Source organism: Polypterus senegalus, chromosome 3 (assembly GCF_016835505.1).
Source record: "Polypterus senegalus isolate Bchr_013 chromosome 3, ASM1683550v1, whole genome shotgun sequence".
In the NCBI taxonomy this organism is placed as follows: domain Eukaryota; kingdom Metazoa; phylum Chordata; class Cladistia; order Polypteriformes; family Polypteridae; genus Polypterus; species Polypterus senegalus.
This window is the reverse complement of record NC_053156.1, coordinates 41,191,465-41,217,162: the sequence shown is the minus strand read 5'-3', so window position 1 is coordinate 41,217,162 and position 25,698 is coordinate 41,191,465. Positions and strand designations below refer to the sequence as shown.

The 25,698-nt window shown below is 38.3% G+C and overlaps 1 protein-coding gene across 1 annotated transcript; it reads right to left on the bottom strand.

Moving 5' to 3' along the window:
* Positions 1 to 2,154: 2,154 nt before the first annotated feature.
* fis1 (fission, mitochondrial 1) lies at positions 2,155 to 25,678 on the bottom strand. Its single transcript, XM_039747031.1, has 5 exons — positions 25,590 to 25,678; positions 17,559 to 17,691; positions 8,280 to 8,356; positions 5,991 to 6,096; positions 2,155 to 4,381 (listed from the first exon to the last, which is right to left on the bottom strand). The coding sequence occupies exons 1-5, from the start codon at positions 25,632 to 25,634 to the stop codon at positions 4,284 to 4,286; spliced, it is 459 nt and encodes a 152-aa protein (XP_039602965.1). The 5' UTR covers positions 25,635 to 25,678; the 3' UTR covers positions 2,155 to 4,283.
* Between the last annotated feature and the right edge of the window lie 20 nt (positions 25,679 to 25,698).

The window sequence follows — 25,698 nt, the reverse complement described above, 5'->3', positions numbered from 1 at the left end:
TCATGACAGAGGTGGTCAGCCCCAAATGAAGTGCAACTTCATGGATAATGATGCACAATAAAAAAGATCCAAAAACAAGCGTTTTCAGGAAGAGAAATTTGTTATCATTGTTTAATGAAACACATCTTTCAAAGCGCTCCTCCTTCAAAAGAATTTTTGAACAAGTGAAGCACAAATAATAAGTATTGGCTTCTCTTCAGAGACACTGTCCTTGAAAACATTCCTCTATTTGGCTTATACAGTATATTTCCAAAATGATGGGTACGAAATAAAACTGTCTGCAAAGTGGATGTGAAATTAAGGAGAAAGCTTTAAGAATGACCTGACCCAAAAACCTTTACCAAGGCTGGAATTTTATGCTGCAATCAAGCTGCTTAAACACGATCTGTTGCAACAAGACATTATAACCTTGAGATCATGTCCAACAGTCTGAAGACTCTGGAGAACACATGTCAAGAAAGCCGAATTGTGTGCAAGAAAAGGAAATGGAGTAGATCATATCACAGTGACCACGTCATTTATGGAAGTGAACCTTTGGCATTTTTTTGTGACCCAGAAATTTTTTTTTTTTTAAATTTGGTGGCATTTTAATGCTGTTACATGAAACTAAACAGGACCCAAGCCACTTTTTTAAGTCTATTTATTCTTAGAACACAAAACAAAACAAGTTGAAATAAATTACATGATCTTTCAAACACATATGTCTCTATGTTTTTAATTCTTTTCTTTATTCAGCTTCACATATATAAATGTTAAGGAAAAGTTTATGAAGAAATAATCCAGATCTCCAGTTGTGGCCTCACAAGTTTACGGATACCTATTTTATTTGCATTTTCATTTGTATTTTAACTCTAAAATTTGTCAGCCATATAGTCTAGCATGTGAAATAGAAAACTTTGTCTGGTTGTAATGGTATTGTTTGTGCCTTCAACAGAGACTGCCAGACACTAATTTAGCATTGTCAAATTGATAGGCTCTAAAACCTTTAGTTTTTTTTTTCTTTTGGATTATATTGTACCATGCGATTAAGCTTACATTTAATGAATTTTCTGCACAAAAGAAAATCTTTCAATTTTCTTTTCATGGTTCACAGGAAATTAAGGGAGGCAAGTGCTCAGGACTTCTAATCTTTCCTCTAAATAATGCAAATTAATTCAAGCACAGCGATTAGAAAATGTATGTATACTTGTTCCACAGAAAACTTTCTGTATATGATCAAGATCAAAAGACAGCAGCATCATGCCCTCACTGAAATTTAATGTAATTAAATAACTTAAAATTACATTATGCTACACAATTTAGTTACTTTATACTCTGGAGATTGATTTCCTGTTTAATGATGGCCCCTTTGGAATGACTACCCACACTATATGACTCTCTTAGTGACAATGAAGAGTTGAACCTTAAGCCAATATCACATCACATGCCTTTTTTGGGGGTGGGGGGCATCTCAGACCTGACTGCCTTGGTCTATTTATGCAGCTAGAAATTGCTGGGCGTGTCAAATTTTATGTCACTGTGTGACCACTTTTTAACACAGCCTCAGACAACCAAAACTATACTACCTGATGGAGCGGTTGGCCGTTCGCAAGGTTTACAGGTACAGTATGACAAACAGGTCAGCTTTTAACCTCTTTCCTCCCCATTCTGTCAAAGTATGTAAAACATGATATCGGACAGTCAAGCCTCTCTCTCTTGTTTGTTGAGTCCAAAACACCAATGTTCCTATGCCATTCAGTTTCATTCTATATTTCGTATTTCCATCTGACTTGCTCGGTGGTTTCTGGCTCTCGTACACACACAAAGCCTGCATCAAAAACTTAAAAGACACAAAAAAACCTGCAGGATTTTGTTTGGCCAAGTCACAGACTGACTGGACTGAGTCACTGGATATGTCAAAATATGTGACTGCCAGTCACCAGAACATGCAGCAACTGCCTCAGACTCGCCAAGATTATATAAACGAAGCCTATGACTGAACATTGCTATTAAAGTCTTGTAATGTTACAGAGCCTTTTAAAAGTATTTTTCACATTATGAAAGCAAGTTCACTGAAAACAAAAAACTTAGGAAAGAGAACGAGTTACTCAGTGTTACACTTAAGCTGACAGTCCTAAGATGAACGCAAAAATAAGTCTGATACAAAAAAAAATCTTAAGTTAAAAAAAAGTTTATTAAACAAACTAGACAGCATTGTAATGAACATGTCAAAATATAATTAAGTGTGCATGTAAGGCATAGAAACTTGCAAGAATGCTTTAGCAGTCTGCAGTCCTGAAAACAAAATCTTATTTGTTTCAAATAAATTTTTTACAGCAAGTTAGTAATTCACATATTAAATATGTAGACCCTAGACATACATGAGGACAAGACGACAAAAAGAATGTGGAAGTCCCTTTTAACATTAGGAATACCTATACTGTGTGGTATGAATCTCAAGACAAAGTGTTTGTTAAGGTGCAAAGCACTTCTAAGGGCTCTAATATATTAAATTGGTTTAACTGAAAAATCAAATTGATTTTATATGGAACAGACCATAATTGTTTACTTACTAGAATGCAGCTGAAGTGGATAAGCAGAAAAACCCACTGCATAAATTAAAAAAAAATATATATAAATATATATCAAATCCATTAACTGGAATTTAACTCAAGATTTAGTTTTAATAATCAAATTCACAAACCATGACGTAGAAAAGAGAACACATTGTCATTTGTAAAACAGTAGCTCTTCCACATTCCTATAAAACACAAAGTACACATTTCAGATGTCATTTTATTTACATTCCATTATAAATTATTATATGTTTGGCAGGTCAATGTGTCCTAAAAGTATCAAAAAAGAATAATGCTGCCATGTTTTATATTGAATTAATAATTAATGGCCTATTTGGCTGCAAATTTAAAACAACAGCAGAAGGTTACATTTGACAGAGGTCAAAAAAAAAACAAAACAAAAAAAAAAAAAAAAACGGGGTGAAAATACAATGCATTTTGAAAGTTACAAAAATTGAAAAAAAAAGTTTTTACCTTCATTTAAAATCTAATTATATGTTACTGCAACAAGACCCCCATCATTGCCAAAGGAATATTCCACTTTCACAGGTATCCAGTTGTCATGGTTATTATGATAAACAAACAAAAATGAATGAATGATAAAAGCTGCCCTTTCAACTAGGCGGTGCATTTGAAGCCATGTTTGCAAATAAGTTCTGATATTCCATTCTGTATACTTAAAAGGGCAAATAAAACACATAATTGGAAATATGGGGGTGGATAGTATTGAAAGATTAGAGTTCTTGAAAGAAGAAATGTGTTGTGCAATATTGTGAAATCACATGAAGGAGAGTGCTAATAAGATACATGGATAAATATGAAAATAGCACACTCTCATCACTGTCCAAGCATCTTTAATAAACTCCATATTAACCTATTAGCCTTCAGATTAATATTTAAAAAAATGTGTAGATAAGTTGGGGAGTAAATCTTCATAAGGGCCAGTGATTAACCATGTCAATTATTCATTTTCATCAATAGTTTGTGACCAGAATTCTTTGGCTAAAACCATTCTCGGCTTTTATGAGCAGTTTATAAACGCTGCCCCTTTGCAATAAGATGTGTTTCTTTTATGATCAAAAAGCTTTCAGGTTACCAAGGATATGGCAGGTACACATCCTGAATGAAGTAAAACACTTCATGAAAAAATAATCATTCGGACTGGCACACCTTTGAGAGGAGAGAAAAAAAAAATTAAACATTGTGGGAGTTGTGACTTGAAACGTTTTCTGTAATGCAAACTAAACATTCTTAGGGACAAAACTGTATTATGCATACACATAGTTAACTTATTAATCCCACATTTTTAATTCAACAAAAAAGCAAAAAGTATACATTAAAAGTGGAGTATTTCTCAAGTTGCTAGTTGCTCTTTAAATAAATCACTCAAAACATATTTATCTTTAGTTTTACATTAATTAATAAAGGCGTGTCCAAACCACTAATGATGTAACTTGACCACTAATCCAAACAGCAGTGTTTGACTTCCTCAGCCACTATACATAATTTACAAAGATGGCATTGTTGGGTTGATAGGGAGCGACCAGGGAAAGAGATTTGCAAGACATTATAAACAGATTTAAATTATTTCACGTAGTGGAGATAAAAATACTCCCATGATTTGAACACTCTGTCTGTGGAAAATATGGTCTTGTCTAACTTAAATCTTCAGTTAGATGTGCAGCTGGAAAAATGGAAATATAGCCGATGTCCACTTAATTGTATTTTTTAGGATTTGGATTTGGCCACAGCCAAACCTATGAGGCCTGCCAGTCCCGCCACACCAAGTCCAATCCCTCCAACAATCGCCATGCCAACCAGACCATCTGTGAGCAAAACAGAAAAAAACAGATTAATAATAAATGGAACAAAGCAAAAATAAAAAGTAATGAAAGACTTGGAAGGACCAGAAAAAAAGTTTAAGGGCATTTTTCCTTTTCTATAGTCTTATTTTTACAAAGATTAAAAATACTTTATAAGGTCAATTTATGATGATGTTGATATTTAGACTCACTTTTGCTGTATATAAAAAATAAATTATATTCCGATTTGAATTTCTTTTTAATGGTTGCTATCCTTTCACCCAGTTCATCCCAAACTAACTTAATGTGGTTTAAGTCTTGAGACTGTAATGCCATTCTTTGTTTTGAAGTGTACGTACTCGTTCTTTTAAATGTTGCTCTGACATAGCCTGGAGATATGTTGTGGGTCATTGTCTTGCTGTAGGATGATCCCTTGACCTGCTAGATGTCTACCAGAAGAAAATGCATGGTGCTGCAAAATGCTGTGGTAATCGTTTTGAACAGAATGCTAGTCACTCTGTGCCAGTCACCAACTCTGCCTCCAGTAAAAGAACCCCAGACCATCACACAGTTGGTGTCAAACACTAAGGAACCATCCTTTCACCAACACGATGGTGTACAAATACCCTGTGAGATGAACTGAAAATTTCAAATTTTGATTCATTGGTCACTCTTTTGTCTAGTCTGCAGTACACTGCAGAAATACAGCTGGTATTTCATGGCCTAGGCAAGCCTCTCTTATTTAATCCTTTAAGGAATGGCTTTCTTACTGCCGCTTGCGGTGTCAAACCTGCAGCACAAAGTCTCCTCATCACAGCAGAAACGAATATTTGCTTTTTTTTTGACCACTGATAAGCTATACTTGAAGCTGCTGTGCTACCAGCATAACCTGGAGAGCCTCAGAAACCTGTCTTCTGATTGGGTTGTGACTTTGGTTCTGCCAGATCTCATCCTATCAGAGTTCCTTCCAGTTTCCAATTACCGTTAGATTGTGTAGGACACCACTGTACTCACTACTATTTTTTTTTTTGCAGTTCTTCTAAATGAAAGGCCTATGCTTCTAAGGGTAATAATGCTCTGTCTCATTTAATTTGTTAATTACTGTTTTCGTGCCTTTACCACTGAAATGTACAACTTTCGATAGTGTAATATTATCTAAGTAGTAATTCAGAGGGTTCGTTCTAACTCTGCTTTAAGCCAGACAGAGAGATTTTAAGTAATCAACACAAGTTGGGATGCCTGTGCAAATTGTTTGCTTCAGCTTACAAGGCTGAATTACCTTTAATTGTTACAGGACATCTGTATGTTACAACCTATCAGTTGTTCCCTGAAGAAGGCCCATTTGTAATATTCTGAAATTTACTTTTTTCTAGTTTTTGCCAACCTAAACTTTAAATTTAAACCTCTGCCTGTTTACTGCTTAACTTTTCAGTATTTTAGGTCATTTCAAGCGATTACAATTGAAGAAAAAAATGGAAAAACTGAGATGCTCTAGAACATTTCACCAGTAATGTAACAAAAACAAAAAAAGATGTATGAAAAGAAAAAGTAATTAAACAATTGCATTTTTATATCCTTTAAGCCAAAACGTTGCTATCACTTTACATAGAACACAAAAAAAGTAGCTTCTAACCTTTTTTCATTGCATTATTTATTAGCTTTTCTAGCTCCAGAGCCTGGTTGTTATTTGGTTCATTTTTCAGTAAAGTTCTGATGTATTTTAATCCTTTTTCATACTCCTGCAAAACAAAAAGAAAACACACTATTTAATCTAGGCATAACACACCATCTACAGATGACTATAGTAAATTGCAAGGAACTCAGATGTTCACTAAATAACTGGAAATTAATACAGAACAGACAAAGATCATTGGACACCTCTCAAATGCACACTAAAGAACGCACTATAATATATCAAGAAACCATACTTTGACAGTGATGTGAAAGTGAATGCTCTTATATACAGTATATAGAAACATGTCTATATACAAAGTGGATGACTACAAGTTTTATATAACTGTTCATAGTTATTTTCTCAGGTCAGTTTAATGTGTCGGTCTATTCTAAATAAAGAACAGATATTTACTGTCTTTCCAGTATTCACTCTCATGAAATGACCAGTAAAATTTAGCTTGATCTTGTGAGCGTACAATTAAAAGATTTTTTATCATGGTGGTATGTACAATGAAATTTCAACAAGGTTTATTTTACGCAGATATACAGTGCTTTCACTATATGTCTGAATGCAGACAACTTCACTTATCTCACATTTTGTTATGTTGCATCCTCGTACTAAAATTGTGCAAATTATTTTCACCCTCATCAAGCAAAACTCAACACCCTAGAAAGACAAAGCAAAAAGCGGGATTTTAGAAGTGTTTGCAAATGTATTAAAAATGAAGACTACAATATCACAATGACGCAAGTATTGAAAGCCTTTGGTATAACGCTCAATCCCATTCTAATGATCAATGATGGGATGTTTGGAGGCTACCTGGGATCAGTTCAATTGATTTAATATAATTAGAAAAGGCACACACCTGTGTCCCACAGGTGGAAATGTGTATAAGAGCAAAAACCAAACCAAGAAGATAGTCTTGCCTCTAAGCTCTGCAGGCAGTGCTGTGTAAAGGCAGAATATGGGTTAGGCTAAAAAAAAAAACCCAAATCTGTAACACTGAAGGTTCCCAAAAGCCCAATGGCCTCCACAATTCTTAAATGGAAAAAAAATTGGAAGAATCATGACTGTTCCTAGAGATGGAGAAAAGTGAGCAAACAGGGGAAAGGGTACTTGGTAGGAGACATGAACAGGAACCAGTGGCCACTCTCGCGGAGCTCCAGAGAAGCTGTGTGGAGACAGAAGAAACCTGGGGATGGTGGGGGTTGTGAGGGGTGGGTATGGCATCTGAAACAGCCCACCAATCTGCTTTTTTACAGCAGAGTGGCCAGATGGAAGCCTCCCCTCAGTAAAAGTCCCATGAAATCCTGCTTAGAGTTTGCAAAAAAATATGTAAAGGACACTCACAATGAAAGAAGCAAGGCTCTCTGGTCTTTTGAAAAGAACATTGACTTATTTGGCATCATTTTTATGTGTCAAGTTTGGAAGAAACCAGGCAAAGCTCATCACATAGGCAATACCATTGGCGTGGCATGGTAGTGGCAGCATCATTGTTGTTGTTTTTCAGTGGCAGGGACTAGGAGATTTGCCAGAGTGAAGGTAGAGCTAAACAGGGCAAACTACAGAGATATTCTTAATGAAACTCTGCTCCAGAGCGATCTGGACCTCAGACTGGGCCACAGGTTCAACATTTAACAGAAAAATTACCCTAACACAAAGCAAAGACAATACAAAAGTGGATTAGTGACAATTCTTGAAATGTCCTTGAGTGCCCCAGTCAGAGCACAGGCTTGAACAAAGTCCAGCATCTTTGGAGAGACCCAAAAACATCTGTAAACAGATGATCTCTATTCAATTTTGATAGAGCTTGAGAATATCTGCAAAGAAGAATGGCAGAAAAATCCAACAATCGGGGTATGAAAAACTTGTTGCAGCATATCCAAGGCGACTCCAGGCCTTAATCACTGCAAAGATGCTTCAACTAGGTACTGAGGAAAGGGTCTGAATACAGAGGCTATGCAATTATACTCTCGCGTTAAAAGAATTATAGGACATCAAAAACAACATGGGTACTCTTGCATTACCTATTATTACAAAGGGTTAGTCAAAACATTGCAAACTATTTTAATACTTTATTCCAAATTAATTACACTTATAATAGCACCATCTTTTAAAATAACAGTTAAAATTTTCAATGTTTGTTTTATTTAATATTGTTAGTCTGGAATGAACATACAGAGATATCCACAGCATTAGATTATTAAAAATTGTGCAAACACAATAAGTAGATATTACTTTGTTTACCTTTAATCTGTAATTTGCCACCGCCAAGTAGAAAAGATAATCTCTTAGTTCGTCCTTAGTCCCCTTAGGCACCAACTCTGAAAGATTCAAGGTGACAATAAACACTTAATACATGTACTACTTGCTGACATTATGCCAGACAACATTCCCTTGTAACGGTGATTGGATTGTGTGGCACAACACTGCAGTGTTTAGCACTACAGCCTCGAACCACTAGTGACATTGGTTTATTGTTATGAAATATGCATACTATCCTTGTATTTGGATAAGCATGTGGGTCTACTCACAAGATCTGAAAGACATACATCTAGGTTATTTGGTCTATTGAGTGTGTAACCATGTTAGACGGGGTGCCATTTTTGGATGGTTCCCAGGTTACACTGAATGTCAAATGGTTAGACATCAGCTTGATATTACATTTTATTAGAGAACAGGTTTAGCAAATTGACAGATTAATTGATAAAACAACAGATTGCATGAACCTATTAATACAGACAATTAAAATGTTATGTTTAAAGATGAAAAGGAGCTTGTCTTAGGCTGACATCATACTACACTACTCTGAGCTGGAAATCATGCTGTACTTAATGACTATAGATGGAACTCTTTGTCTTGAATATGTTAAATTACATAACTAGAAAGATCAGGGGATGACTCCTTATAAACAGTGCATCCGGAAAGTATTCACAGCGCATCACTTTTTCCACATTTTGTTATGTTTTTTCCTCAGAATTCTACACACAACACCCCATAATGACAACGTGCAAAAAGTTTACTTGAGATTTTTGCAAATTTATTAAAAATAAAAAAAATGAGAAAGTACATGTACATAAGTATTCACAGCCTTTGCCATGAAGCTCAAAATTGAGCTCAGGTGCATCCTGTTTCCCCTGATCATTCTTGAGATGTTTCTGCAGCTTCATTGGAGTCCACCTGTGGTAAATTCCAGGGCTGTGGAGTCGGCAGATAAATGCTCCGACTCCGACTCCTCAGTTTCTAAATCTTCTGACTCCGACTCCTCTGTATGTATATACTATGCTAATGTATTTTCTACATCCATTGAAGGAAAGGAAGGCAACATACATGTCATTTCACCACAGAACTACTGGCTAGGAAGCCAACACTCTACTATAATGCCAGATTAAAGACACACACAATGAAAACAAGGTTTTGTTTATTTATTTATTTATTTATTTATTTTTTTTAAAACAAGTGTCTGGATAGTAATAGCAGGCATACAAATCAGGAACAGGAAATGTATTGGTTCAAAAATACAAACCACATTCTTTGGTAGTTTTAACTTTTAAAACAAAAAAAAAAAAAGCTTAACGATATGAACTAAAAACAATATCTGGAAAACCTATACTAAACTTGGAATACAGTTATAGTTAAAGGAAAGGAAATAAATATGGCAGCCTCCATATTCCTCTGACCTCGGGTTCCCTTTAAAGTGTCTCTAGTCCTGCAAAAAACATTTACCTAATTATCAGCGAGAGTTAAGGCCCCCAAATACGCAGCGATCTGTGGCCGATTTTGCCACCGGCCGATGTGCGTGTACAATTGCGGCAATTGATTGGCGGCCGCAGATTGCGGGTGTCCACATGGACGGGCAGATCCAGCTTGCCGAAAATCTCGACCACCGCCCCCATCCAAAGTAATGTGATGCTTCTATCTGCTGCAGTAGCTGTCTCCTCTGTCAGCCAGCCGGAAGTTAAGTGCATTGTGTCACTCACCGGCCAGCTGATCAGCAGAACGAGCCTCTGCTGGAGACAGGTAGGGAGATCTGTGTTCTCGGCTCCTTCGGCCCCCTTCACTAGCGCATAGCGAAGGGGAGCCAACGGAGCTGAGAACACACCAGATGATTTTTCAGGCGTTTGACGCGTGATGACTCGTTGAATGGCCGAAAAATCAGCAGTGCATCTGTAAGTGTATGGGGGGCTTTAGGCTAGGTTCACAGTTCCCTGCAACAGTGGAACACGACACAATGGAAAGCAGTGCCGCACCTTATAGTGACGCATACAGTCAATGAAAAGCATCCTTCATGGTTACTTGACATGTTTGTTTTGTGGTAACATGATGCACTGCATGCATTGGGCTTTATTCTTACAGCAGAGAAGTAGTTAGGACTGTTTGTGAATTGGGACATTTCAACTTACTTTTTTAATTCCCATTTAAATTTAGTAGGAGTCGGAGTCGGTTAACTTTTTGCCGACTCAGACTCCAGGTACCCAAAATTGTCTCCGACTCCTCGACTCCCGACTCCACAGCCCTGGTAAATTCAGTTGATTGGACATGATTTGGAAAGGCACACACCTGTCTATATAAGGTCCCACAGTTGACAGTTCATGTCAGAGCACAAACCAAGCATGCATTCCAAAGGAATTGTCTGTAGACCTCAGAGACAGGATTGTCTTGAGGCACAAATCTGGGGAAAGTTACAGAAAAAATTCTGCTGCTTTGAAGGTCCCAATGAGCACAGTGGCCACCATCATCCGTACGTGGAAGAAGTTCGAAACCACCAGGACTCTTCCTAGACCTGGCCGGCCAGCTAAACTGAGCGATCGGGGGAGAAGAGCCTTAGTCAGGGGGGTGACCAAAAACTTGATGACCAAGAACTTGTGGAGAGAGGAGAACCTTCCAGAAGGACAACCATCTTTGCAGCAATCCACCAATCAGGCCTGTATGGTAGAGTGGCCAGATGGAAGCCACTCCTTAGTAAAAGGCACATGGCTGCCTGCCTAGAGTTTGCCAAAAGACACCTAAAGGACTTTCAGACCATGAGAAACAAAATTCTCTGGTCTGATGAGACAAAGATTGAACTCTTTGGTGTGAATGCCAGGCGTCACGTTTGGAGGAAACCAGGCATCACACATCACCAGGCCAATACCATCCCTACAGTGAAGCATGGTGGTGGCAGCATCATGCTGTGGGGATGTTTTTCAGCGGCAGGAACTTGGAGACTAGTCAGGATAAAGAGAAAGAGGACTGCAGCAATGTACAGACATATCCTGGATGAAAACCTGCTCCAGAGCGCTCTTGACCTCAGACTGGGACAATGGTTCATCTTTCAGCAGGACAACGACCCTAAGCACACAGCCAAGATATCAAAAGAATGGTTTCAGGACAACTCTGTGAAAGTCCTTGAGTGGCCCAGCCAGAGCCCAGACTTGAATCTGATTGAACATCTCTGGAGAGATCCTAAAATGGCTGTGCACCGACGGTTCCCATCCAACCTGATGGAGCTTGAGAGGTGCTGCAAAGAGGAATGGGCGAAACTGGCCAAGGATAGGTGTACCAAGCTTGTGGCATCATATTCAAAAAGACTTGATGCTGTAATTGCTGCCAAAGGTGCATCGACAAAGTATTGAGCAAAGGCTGTGAATACTTATGTACATGTGATTTCTCAGTTTTTTTTTTATTTTTAATAAATTTGCAAAAACCTCAAGTAAACTTTTTTCACGTTGTCATTATGGGGTGTTGTGTTTAGAATTCTCAGGAAAAAAATGAATTTAATCAATTTTGGAATAAGGCTGTAACATAACAAAATGTGGAAAACGTGACGCGCTGTGAATACTTTCCGGATGCACTTTAACTATAATTATGTTTCAGCAGTTTCTAATTTCCAAATTACTGACAAATTGCTGTGTTATGACAGACAATTAATGTACTGCCCAACAGTGCCGGAGGGTGTCCTAATATTTTCCAGGTATGAGGAATAATTAGCTGCCATCTTTTTCCTGCTTCAACTCTGTTGATGTAAGACAAATACAAACCATATGGCAGGTGTTTAATGCACAATTTAAAGCGCCCACTTTACTTCTGGCAGAGTGCTCCAATATATGGAGGCAGGTTAATAGAGATGTTACAGTGTGTTAAAGCATCAACATGGGGTGAAGCCTGTCTGGATTTCATATTTTACAATAATCAGGAAAGGATTGAGTATGTAGAGGTAATTGGAAAAACTAGGGTCAAGTGACCATAATACAATACAATTCTCAGTGTTTTGTAAGAGTGCATATGCAAAGACTAAACTGGTTAAGTTTAACCTTGGTATAGCAAATTTTAAGCAGATGTGTCAAAGTCTAAGGAGGACAGACTGTGATAAGCTTTTAAGAGTGGAGACAGTCAAGGAGCAATGGAAAACGTTTAAAATGTTTTACATGTAATGCAGGGCAAGTACATACTTACATTTGGAATTAAGAGCAAATTAAAAAAAAACTCTAGTGGGTTAATGAAGAATAAAAAAAGCTGCCGCAAAGGAAAAAACAGCTGCATAAGGGATATAAGACTAATAACTCCAAAGCGAATTGTACGGCTTGAGAACATGAGGGCAACCATTAAGAAGGACATTAGAGAGGCCAAAAGTCAGTTGGAGAGCAATATAGCAGATAAGGTGAAAGATGACCCTAAGACATCTTTCACAATTTTAACAAGAACAGTAAAGTAGGAAGTGAAACATCAGGAATAGTAATGTGTATTTAAAGGATACAGAGAGTAAAATAGCAGATGCTTTAAATTTGCATTTTTCATAATTGAGGAAGTGGATAACCTCCCCATGGTAAAGGAGTGATTTATTTTATGAGAATGTTTGAGAGTGTAGAGTCCACTACAACTCCTAAACTTCCATACAGTGTTCAGAAGCCATTAAGGAGGCAAACAAAATGTTAGGTTAAATAGCATGATGTCTAGAGTACAAGTCCAACGAGATTATGCTCAAGTTTTATAATGCACTGATGAGACCTCATCTGGAGTACTGTGTGCAGTTTTGGTCTCAAGGCTACAAAAAGGACATAGCAGCTAGAAAACTTACAGAGAAGAGTGACTAGAATCATTCCAGGGCTACAGGGGAGGAATTATGAAGAAAGATTAGAAGAGCTGAACATTTTCAGTTTAAGCAAAAGATTAAGAGGTGACATAATTGAAGTATAAAATTATGAATGAACTAGCAAAATACCTGTGTTTCGCAGTGGTGAAGTACTGCCTTAAAATTTTTATTACAAAGAAAATTAAACCTTTTTAAACTGAGGGAAAATATACCAATAATTATTTGTTATCATTTGTCTTTGTATACCACTTGTCAGTTCGGCCCTCCGGTTGTAATATGACCAAGCTGTGCACTGAGCTTACTCTTGAGCATGCAACGTACAGTTGGCCATGTGAAAAGTAATCTTGTCTGAAATCTCACAGCTTGGACTGCTGCTGTAATAATCGGTTTGAGGTTCATGGTTTGTTTCAATTAAGTATTTGCAGAACTTGTGTTGAAGTGACATTAGGCATCTGTCAAGCGTTGTAAGCATACAACCGGTTTCATCGATAACTTCACAGCCAGCTTTTGAGAGTTTAAACATTCATAAACATCTAAGTGTCCACTACTGAAATCATCACCTGTGAGTCTAAGATGTTTAAGAGGCATTGGCGGTTGTCGAAAGGTGTAAAATATTTGGCCATTTCGGTACACTTGAAAGCGACAACCAAACAATTCAGCGGCAGCCATCAACTCACATGCAGAACCATAGGTGAAGGGCTTAAGCATTTCACTCTTCTAGTGCTCCTGTGTAATATAATTATCTCCTGTACTGTCATCAGTCCACACCTTGAACCTGTCCCAGTCATTCAATACATAAGACAAAATGTTCCTCCGGATATCAAGAGTGTGCCTGATATGGCCGTGCAATATGTAACAAAGAGAATGGAAAAGGCAGGTGCCATCTCTGAGCATGGAAACCACTTGGTAAGTGACAGTTCTTTGATCGATGGTGATCACCTCAATAACATGTTAATGTGGGTACGGTTGGAATGATAAAGGAAATGGGTACCTGAACAATGTAAAGTAAGTCTAAAATACTTACAGAATAACTATAATCGTAATAAAAGAACAATAAAACAGAGGAGAAGCCGTGGATTAAATAAAAAGGCTGTAGTTATCAGCAGGGAGACGTGAATTGTGTGGCGAAGCAAGGAAGGGAATATAGAGACCGGAACAATGGACGGCTTTATATAGGCAGGCAGCTAACAACGAGGGAGGCGTTGGGATTGGGGACCCAAAGCCGCCTCACACAGTGACCGAGCTGCAGGCTATGGACGAATATATGTACATAAGGAGGATTAAGTTAGCGTTGGGAACCCCCGTACCAAATTTCTTGAAGATGGGCCCATAAGTAACAAAGACCGTTGAAAAGTTCAATATGGCGGTCAACAGTGGCATCATACCACCGAAATAAGTACGTACATTGGTTTCGGTTAGCGCAGGGAAGCCGCCTACTAAGTTTCGTGAAGATGGGGCCATAAATAAGAAAGTTCAACATGGCGGACGTTGTCGACCGGTATGACCGTTGCGAGTAGAATTTCAAAATGAAACCTGCTTAACTGTTGTAAGTAAGCTGTAAAGAATGAGCCTGCCAAATTTCAGCCTTCTACCTACACAGGAAGTTGGAGAATTAGTGACGTTGGAAAGTTCAATATGACGGCCGACAGTAGCGTCATACCACCAAAATAAGTACGTACATCGGTTTCGGTTAGTGCAGGGAAGCCGCCTACCAAATTTCGTGAAGGTGGGGCCATAAATAAGAAAGTTCAACATGGCGGATGTTGTCGACCGTTATGTGTAGAATTTCGAAATGAAACCTGGTTAACTTTTGTAAGTAAGCTGTAAGGAATAAGCCTCAGAAAATTTCAGCCTTCTAACTACACAGGAAGTTGGAGAATTAGTGGCGAGTGAGTGAGTCAGTCAGTCAGTGAGGGCTTTGCCTTTATTAGTATAGACTAGCAAAATACCTGCGCTTCGCAGGGGAGAAGTAGTGTGTTAAAGAAGTTATGAAAAAGAAAACATTTTAAAAATAACGTAACATGATTGTCATTGTAATTGTTTTGCGACTGTTATGAGTGTTGCTGTCATCAAGGATTTGATCATCATTATTTCTTTCAATCAGGTTCGTATTTGGAGGACATGTTGTTCAAGTTACATTCCGTGTTTGTCAACCGTTGTAAAGATAACAGGTTTAATTCATCGAAGTGTTCACTACACAAATTGCTAAAGGCAAGGAGGCGTGTATTTTGAACGAAAAGGGAGAAGACAGCGAAGGAGAGGAAAAGTGAGAAGGAAAACTTCTGTTTAAATAAAGAGCTGGGAAGGTGAATGTTCTGCTGTTCTCCTTCGACAATTCTGTGGCTATGCATATTTGTATGCACCTCTCTAAACTTGCATCACTGGTTCCGCACACAATTCGGTCACGTATCAGGGAACTTTAAATCTCCCAGAAATTGCCTGTTCCTGCTAACACTCTCAGATCTGTAAAGTAGTTGTCTATATTTTCTCCCCTTGCCTGATTTCTTGAAAAAAATCTACCTCTCTACAGTTTCGTTTATTTTCGGGTTATAATGTTCATCAAATTTACGCATCATCAAGCTCATGGTTAACTCATCAGGTCTTACATCACCGGTCAGTGCCTGACAATTCTCTGCCGCTCTCTCCAATAAGATAACGGAATAATTTGACCTTAGTGTTTTCCTGTGCCTCCAGCATTGCAAGTTCTGTGAATAATCTGAACTCGTCCTTCCATGTTCTCCATGACTTCGCCAGGTCTATAGCATTGAGGCTTAATGTCAGCGTCGGTCTCAGACCCTCCATTTTCCTTTCGTGTTAGAGTGTTAGAGTCTCCGCGTTCTGAACTTTTAACAGCAAACTGGCGTGACTTTCGGCGCAGTTCCGTCACCTATGCTGCCACCATGTTTCTCTCTCGAGATTATTAAAAGGCACAGACTCACACTTCCAGTTTATGTCTGTTTATTTTACAGTAGTTAAAGTCAGAACAAAGTCAGTTCACGTGAGCCGCTCAGCTGTGCTTGTGCCATCTATCTCGTGAATATTGTATTCGTCTTAGGGATGACAAGCGATAGCGGCAGCGTGTCTATGAACCTAATTTAATCAAAAGTCTTGTTTATACCTTGCGTCTTCTCATTAAACTTGTATCTTGCGAATATCGTATTCATCGTAGGCATGTCAAACGCCAGCGGCAGCCTGTGTATGAACTTAATTTAAACTTAAGGTTTACACTGTGCTTTGTTTCCGCAGTAGCTGCACTTATGAATATGCTTGTATGCGTCACTTGCTTCATATTCTTTTGCCGCCTTCTCAATTGTGTAATGCGTTTTTGAACGTTTTTGGTTTCATTCATCGAAGTGATCACTACCCAAATCGGTACTCATGAATCTAAGATGTTTAACAGGCATTCCTGGTATTAAGCTGTGGATTTGCCTGCGAATATTTAGCGGCAGCGTGTCTATGAACATAATTTAAACTTAAGCTTTACACCTTGCTTTCCTATTGATATGTGTACAAAAGGCTTCTTCAGCGTCAGAGGGTTGTTACATCACACACTGCATGCACGGGTTTACCTTTCCCAGTCCTGCAAAGTCAGTTCACATGAGCCGCTCAGAGTACATGCATCGAAGGTTCTCAGCTGTGCTTGCGCTATGTCGTGTGATCTTGCGATGTCCACGGCTTTATTTAATGTTAGCTAAGACCTGGCACTTAAAAGTTTCTCTCGCACTTTCGCCGAGTTTGTGCCTGACCATCTCATCTTCGTTTGCATAAGCACAGTGTTTCAACCGCGAATATTTCGCAGAAGCGGGTCTATTGGATAGCTGCTGACGGATGGCCTTATATTGGCAGGCACTCAATTACATGGGAGCCTTGATGATGCTGGACGCAACTTCCCCTTCTCATGGCGACCGAGCTGCAGCCTATAGCCATATATATGGACGAAAGTAGGTTATAGTTATGACCGTTACACGTAGAATTTCGAAATGAAACCTGCCTAACTTTTGTAAGTAAGCTGTAAGGAATGAGCCTGCCAAATTTCAGCCTTCCACCTACACGGGAAGTTGGAGAATTAGTGATGAGTCAGTTAGTGAGTGAGTGAGTTAGTCAGTGGGGGATTGCCGTTTATTAGTATAGATTAGTACAGTGGATCGAGACTTATTTTAAAATGAGTTCATCAACAATACAGGGACACAGTTAGAAACAAACATTAGGAAGTTTTTCTATACACAGAGAACAATAAACACCTGGAATAAGCAACCAAGTACTGTGGTAGTGAGCAAGACTTTAGTGACTTTCAAAACTAACCTTGATGTTTTTTTACAAGAATAATGTGGATAGGACTGGTGAACTTTGATGGGCTTAATAGCCTGCTCTCATCTAGAATGTTCTAATGTACATGTTCACAAATCCCCTCCACTCCCTATCACGTTTAAGATTAAAAACATCCAAAAGCTTACCTTCAAGAAGCAAGATGCCTTTCTTGATATCAGGGGAATATTTACTTCTAATGAGACACCAGGCATATTCAAACTGTGTGCCTTTGGAGACCTGCCCTTTGGTGAACTCTCCATTATATTTCTTTTCAAACTTCTGAAAGACAAAAGGATATCAAATTCTCAACACCCATGTATTTTTACTGTGCTTATTTTAATTAACCAAAATGTAATATCACCATCTGGGTCCACTTAAACCATAAACCTAACAGCAGAATTGACTGTTCCCAGACTGTTAGCAAAATTAACTCTAAACATGTCTAATGAAAACATTTTAATAGATATTCAAATGCCTGTGGATTACATTAACATCAAGACCAAATCCTTTTTGACTGAATAGTGATGTGCAAGACAGAAAACATTCTTTGCACTAGTGGTCTCTTTTAAATTAATATGAACTACAACCAAAAACAAGAAAGAATTATTTGAAAACACATTTAATAAATTAGCTGCTTGTTTGGTTAACTCGTCATCCTAAACAACATTAGTGTGGGTGTACACAAGTGAGCCAAATGAACAACTACTACTCAGTCAATATGTTGAAGGCAACAGGCATTGCCTTGACATACCTTAACAGGAGAAACTGGTTGCAAAATATATGGATGGTACTTAAATACAGTCCCATGCAAAAGTTAGTTATTTGTCAGAATTTTGTGACTATACTAAATTATCAAGTACCACACTAAGCAGCTGACTAAGATAATAAAATCTCAGAAAACAAGGGTGAGCCAAAAACTCCCCCCAAATTACAGACAGTATATATCTCTATCAGCCCTGTGTTGGTACCCAGGTTAAACATTATTCCGGTGCCCACAAGAGGGCTGCAACATCCGATGAACAAATGGACAAGAAGCACAAAATGAAGAATATCTGATGGTCAAAGTTAGTAAGATGCACAAAGAAAGAGGGATGTATGGTCTAGTTCTAGTATATCTGATGAACCGAGGTCCCTAAATGAACAACATGATTGAGACAGAGTGACTTACCATTGTACCCGTTTTAATAAATGGGTGCTCTGCCATGCTTGTTAGTAATAACATAACAGGTAAGGTTGTGGTAGTAAAATTTGGCTTTCAACTGTGCAACTCAATTATTTGCATTTGACCTATTATTTTTACAATATTCCATGTTGTTCTCTTCTCACTAGTGAGATGGACATGGCTGAGGTGAATATGTATTTTAATAAGAGGGAGGAACATAGGATGAAGTACAAAAGTGGAGGAAAATGCACACAGGTATATTATACTCAATGTAGAAAATTGTAGACGCAAAATGGTGGCAGTGGAAAGCATAGTTAGGCTGTATAGGATGATGGTCTACTGGAGATCAAGAAGAGGAGAATAGTGAGGGTAGAGGAGGAGGTAAGACAGGCACTGGGTGGCAGTAAAGATTTACTAGACAGATGGGCAACTACACCAGAAGTAGTAAGGGTGACAGCAAGAAGTGTGCTTGGCATGACATCTGGACAGAGGAAGGAAGAAAAGGAAATCTAGCAGTGGAATGGGGAAGTACAGGAGAGGATATATTGGAAGAGTTTGGAGAAGAAGAAGTGGGATTGGTGAAGGTAATGACAGAGGTGGCAAATGCTAAAGAATAAGCATATGATAAGCTGTATGAGAGGCTGGACACTAAGGAGGGAAACAAGCAAATGTATTGATTGGCTAGACAGAGGGACTGAATTGGGAAAGATGTGCAACAGGTTAGGGTGATAAGGATAAAGATGGAAACATATTCACAAGTGAGGAGGGTGTAATGAGCTGATTGAAAGAGTACTTTGAGAGGACAATGATGGTTGGATGATGTGGCAATGGTGAATTGGCAGGTGCAACGGATTTTAACCAGATTGTTTAATGGAATCTTGGAAAGTGACAGGATGACTGAGGAATGGAGAAAAAGTGTACTGGTACCGATCTTTTAAGAATAAGGGGGACGTGCAGAGTTGTAGTAAGTACAGGGGTACAAAACTGATGAGCCACAGCAGGAAGTTATAAGAAACAGTAGGGTAAGCTAGGTTAAGAAGGGAGGTGATGATTAGCGAGGGACAGTGTGGTTTCATGCCAGAAAAGAGCACCATAGATGCGATATTTGCTCCGAGGACGTTGATGGAGAAGTATAGGGTGGTCCAGATCTAATTATGCAATTTTCATTGCACTATAACTTAAGTTTATTACATAGAAAATCACCCAAAAAAATCCCGGACCATCGAGAAGTGTGTGAACTGACGACATGAAGAATCATCTTTGCGCCGAACTGGAATCTCCCTGCATAAATCAAAGTCATCTAGATGATCTGGACCACCCTGCATAGAGAAGGAAGGAGGAGTTGCATTGTGTCTTTGTGGACCTGAAGAAAGCATATGACAGGGTGCCTTGAGAAGAGCTGTGGTATTGAATGAGGAAGTGGGAAGTAGCAGAGAAGTATTTAAGAGTAGTACAGGATATGTATAAGGGAAGTATGATAGTAGAGAGGTCTGCTCTAGGATTGATGGTTGCATTCAAGGTGGAGATGGGATTACATCAGGGACCAGCCCTGAGCCCTTTCTTATTTGCAATGGTGATGAACAGGTTGACAGACGAGATTAGACAGGAATCCCTGTGGACTATGTTGTTTGCTGATGACATTGTAATCTGTAGTGAGAGTAGAGAGCAAGTTGAGGAGAACCCGGAGAGGTGGATATATGCTGTTTAGAGGAGAGGAACGAAGGTCAGTAGGAACAAGACAGAAAACGTGTGTAAATGAGAGGGAGGTCAGAGCTATGGTAAGGATGCAGGGAATAGAGCTGGCAAAGGTGGATGAGTTTAAACACCTGGGATTATCAATACAGACTAACAGGGAGTGTGGAAGAAAGGTGAAGAAGAGAGTGCAGTCAGGGTGGAGAAGAGTGGAGTAATTTGTGACAGATGGGTATCGCCAAGAGTGAAAGGAATTGTCTACAGGATGGTAGTGAGACCAGCTATGTTGTAAGGGTTAGAGATGGTAGCACTGTCTAAAAACCAGGAAACAGAGCTGGAGGTGGCAGAGTTAAAACATGTTAAACTTTGCACTGGGTGTGATGAGGATGGACAGGATTAGAAATGAGTACATTAGAGGGCCAGCTCAGGTTGGAGAGTTTGGAAACAAGGTTAGAGAGGTGAGATAGTGTTGGCTTGGACATGTGCAGAAGAGACATACTGGATATATAAGGAAAAGGATGTCAAGGATGGAACTGCTAGGTAAGAGGAACAAACAAAAATTTAAGAGGAGGTTTATGGATGTGGTGAGAGAAGAATGCAGGTGGTGGGTTTAACAGAGAAAGATGCACAGGAGAGAAAGATAATAAAAAAAAAAGTGATGTGCTGTGGCGACCCCAAACAGGAGCAGCCGAAAAAAGAAGATTAAGAGATTATTGACTGAGCAGTGAACAGCAACCTGTAGAGGACACTCACGGTTGTAATCAGGAAACAACTACAGTTGAATAATGGATCTTTTGTACATAAGTGGCTCCAAACAGTACTGCTTTCTAAGTTCTTCACCCTCCTTTTCTCATTAATGACAGTCTCTCTTTCTCTTACACACACAGCTTGTGTGGCTCCATCACAATTTTCCTGCCCAAGCTGCCACTGAAGACTTATTTTTTATTTATAATTATTTTCTTTGCTTTCAATTTGAGCTTGTAGTGTAATCCTTACAAATTATAAAGCTCTTTCAATTAAACAGAAAAAGTTGAATTAATTGAACTATGCAGAATTATGACTAACTGTAATGCAGTAAGTTCCCAAGGTTACTGTAATGCTAATCCTGTACAATGAGGGAGCCAAATAATGCACCTTAACCTGTTTTGTATATGTATGAAGGCCAGCCATTGGTGAGGCTGGGCCACTTGCCTGTGAAAATATAACAGTACACTAAATAATTCCAACTCCCTGCTCAGCAACTAATTTGAAGAAAAAAAAAAAAAAAAGAAAAGTCAACCTTTTGAAGCATTCAAAACATTGCATTACAAGGACATGTTGTGGTCAGATGGAGCCCCTTTCTGGCAAATAAGGTCCGATCAATTCAACTCTATAGATGATATTATGGCAGGAAAAAAAGGCGTTTGTTGTTACACTACAGACAGTTTTGTGGAGAAAAAATGCAAAAAGTGCAATACTGGAGACACTGTTTTTCAGCACTCATCAAAATTATTTGCTGACATTATGTTAAGTTTTCCATTTATATACTTAATTTGAACTTTACTTGGTGAACACATTTGCTTATTTACTTCAGATCACCTACATCATATTCTTTCTTTTTGCACATCTATAGTCATTGCTCACATGACTGCATTGAGATTTTATTCATTCTAAGTGTAGCAAGTGTGATTACATTTATATTGCAAACATTTTATATACTGGTGTACACATGTCAAATACTGTGTGCATATAATCTAATCTATAATCTTTCTGATAATTTTAGATTTACTTTCAAACTGCTTTTTTAAGTAAAATTCTAGAAAAGGCAGTTTTTCAGCAATTAAATTATTACTTCAACTAACATTCTATTCTTGTCAAGTTTCAGTTAGGCTTTTAGACCAAGTAAATCATTGTACTGAGACTGCATTGGTTAATACAGTAACATATAGGTGCATCTCAATAAATTAGAAAATCATCGAAAAGTTATTTTTTTTCAGTAATTCAAATCAAAATGGGAAACTCATACATTATATAGATTGATTACACAAAGAGTGACATATTTCAGGAGTTTATTTCTTTTCATTTTAAAGATCATGGCTTATATAGCTAATGAAAACCCAAAATTCAGTATCTCAGAAAATCAGAATAGTGTGAAAAATATTGTAGACTCCTGGTGTCACAGTCCACTTAGCTAATTAACCCAAAACACCTGCAAAGGTGCCCTGAGCCTTTAAAATGGTCTCTCAGTCTGGTTCACAATCATGGGGAACACTAGTGACTTGACAGTTGTCCAGAAGACAGTCATTGACACCCTCCACATGGAGGGTAAGCCACAAAAGGTCATTGATAAAGAAGCTGGCTGTTCAGAGATCTGTATCCAAGCATATTAATGGAAAGTTCAGTGGAAGGAAAAAATGTTTCAGACAAAGGTGCACAAGCAACAGGGGTAACTACAGCCTTGAGAGGAGTGCGGCTTGAGTCAGTGCTTCAAGAGCCACCACACACAGACATATCCGGGACATGGGCTACAACTGTTGCATTCCTTGTGTCAAGTCACTCCTGAATCAGATACATCGTCAGAAGCATCTTACCTGGGCTAAGGAGAAAATGGACTGGACTGTTGCTCAGTGGTCCGAAGTCCTCTTTTCACATAAAAGTAAATTTTACATTTCATTTGGACATCAAGGTCCCAGAGTATGGAGGAAGAGTGGAGAGGCACAGAATCCAAGTTGCTTGAGGTCCAGTTTGAAGTTTCCACAGTCAGCGATGATTTGGGGAGCCATGTCATCTGTTGGTGTTGGTCCACTGTGTTTTATCAAGTCCCAAGTGAAAGCAGAGAGCACCTCTGCTGACAAGCTTTATGGAGAAGCTGATTTCATTTTCCAACAGGACTTGGCACCTGCCCACACTGCCAAAAGTACCAATACCTGCTTTAATGACCATGGTGTCACTGTGCTTAATTAGCAAGCAAACACACCTGACCTACACCCCATAGCGAATCTATGGGGTATTGTCAAGAGGAAGATGAGAGACACCAGACCCAACAATGAAGACGAGCTGAAGGCTGCTATGAAAGAATCCTAGGCTTCCATAACACCTCAACATTTTGGTTTTTTTTACTGGTCTTAAGTAATACAGTATTCGAATTTTCTGAGATACTGAATTTTGAGTTTTCATTACCTGTAAGCCATAATCAGCAAAATGAAAAGAAATAAACGCTTGAAATATATCACTCTGTGTAATGAATCTATATATGAGCTTCACTTTTTGAACTGAATTACTGAAATTAATTAACTTTATGATGACATTCTAATTTATTGAGATGCACCTGTATCTGTCCTTGTTCTCCAAGACTTAAGCGCAACAGACTATTCATACAAATCACCTTAGACAAAAGGTCTGTTTCTCTGACAGTACCCGATACTTATTCCAGTGTTATTTAACTGATTGAAAATTCTTTGTTGGCTGTGTTGAATGTAGTTTGAGGATCCATGATACTGTGATAAGACCTGCTTTTATTTTCAATCTACATGCTCCTATTAGGTTATATTCTTGGAAAACACAAGATGAACTTACCATAGTTAAGCATCTTTTCTTATCTATTGCACCCGATTACCCAGCTCTGGGCTTGCAGATCTAATGTCTGTCTTGTATTTCTGAATGGATGATTAGTAAGTTTCTTAAAAAGTAATAAGGAAAAGAATAGAAATCGTAGTTGCTGGCAAAAATGGAAATAGTGAAGGTCTTAGAAATAAACTTGATCCTTTAGCATTATAAGTCAAGCCAGAAGCAAATATCTGAAATTTAATCATTGATTTTGGCCTAAGCATTACACTGCACATTAACCATATTAATTAGGACTGCATTTTTTCAAAACATTACAAAAGTTAGACCTCTTACAATATTGTAAGATGTCTTTAATCAGCTAGATTATTGTAATTTACTCCTACTAGGACTACCTAAGAAACACCTCAGTGAGATGAATTAAATTCAAAATGTAGCAGCAAGAATGTTAACGAGAAAACCTAAATTTGAGTACATCTCATCAGTCTTAGCATCATTATAATTAGTTAACTGTGTCTTCTAGAATTGGTTTTAAAATACAGAGTGGTTCAGGTCTAATTATGCAGATCCAGACCGTCTGGATAACTTTGATGTATGTGGGGACAATTTCAGTTCGGCGCGAAGACGATTCTTCATGTCGTCAGTTCGCACACTTCTCGATGGTCCGGGATTTTTCAGGTGATTTTCTATGTAATAAACCTTTCCTTTTTGTAATAAAAATTGCATAATTAGAACTGGACCACCCTATACAATTACTAGTATATAAAGCTCTAAATAATCTTGTTTTCTTACAATAGTTGGAGTGTTTGTACCCTTACAATTACAGTGTTAACCCTAGATTTTGTTATAATAATTGCTTATTTTTCCAAGACCCAAGTATAAAAAGTGGTGAGGCAGCTTTTCCATGCACCAAAAATCTGGAACACATTTATTAAAAAACGGAATTACTGTGAGAATGAAAGATATTCTGTTAACATAATATCTCCTCTGACAAAAGATCACCAGTTTATGCTTTATTTTCCTATGCGGAATCCCGGTAAAACGTTTTAAAGATTTTCGACGTAATGAAGCTCCATTCATGCGTCGTCACAGACCTTTCTCGCTTTGATAAGGGCTTAAGAGCATTTTTTCGAAACGCTACGCATGAGCTGAAATAACTACAGATCACTGTTTCGACTCTGCCATTGCTACTCAGAATTGGATCTGAACTTATATAGTAAACGAATGTTGGAAAATGATCTCACTACCCCATCTGCAGGACGACTACGTACAACACAAATAACAGCTTACGCTAGGATGATTACTAAGAAAAAAATACGCATCCTCATTTTGAAAATTATTACAAAGCTGTTGAAATACCTTCTCTATTGTTACATTAAGCCTTTCCACGTAAACACGTTCAGATCAACACACATCACAATGACACTAAAACAACACTCTATATGGTTTAAGAACAGCGTACATTTCGTAATTCTTAGAACATTGTGTTTTTAAATTTTTACAGTAAGTATAGCCACCGACAACAGTCTAAAAGCTAAAGTAAAATGTGCAACTGATTGACAATATCGTCCTTAAGTCAAACACAGGTGAATGAAAGTTGTATTTACAGACAGAAACAGCTTAGAGCTACTAGGCCTACTAAGTGTGAACTATTTGCAAGAGAAATTTCTGGTAAACATCAATATGTTTCAGACAAGCAAACTTCTTAGTCCTTCTCTAGATCTGAAATATTTCTACCTAAAACATTTGTTTCCCACTGAAAAAAAACAAGGTCACTTACCAACAAGTCCTCCGGAGACACTACCTCATTCACCACCGCCTCCATCACTGCCTGGTGCCCTCATTAACAGGATGAACACAACGTTGACCTCACCTACCGGATATTACGT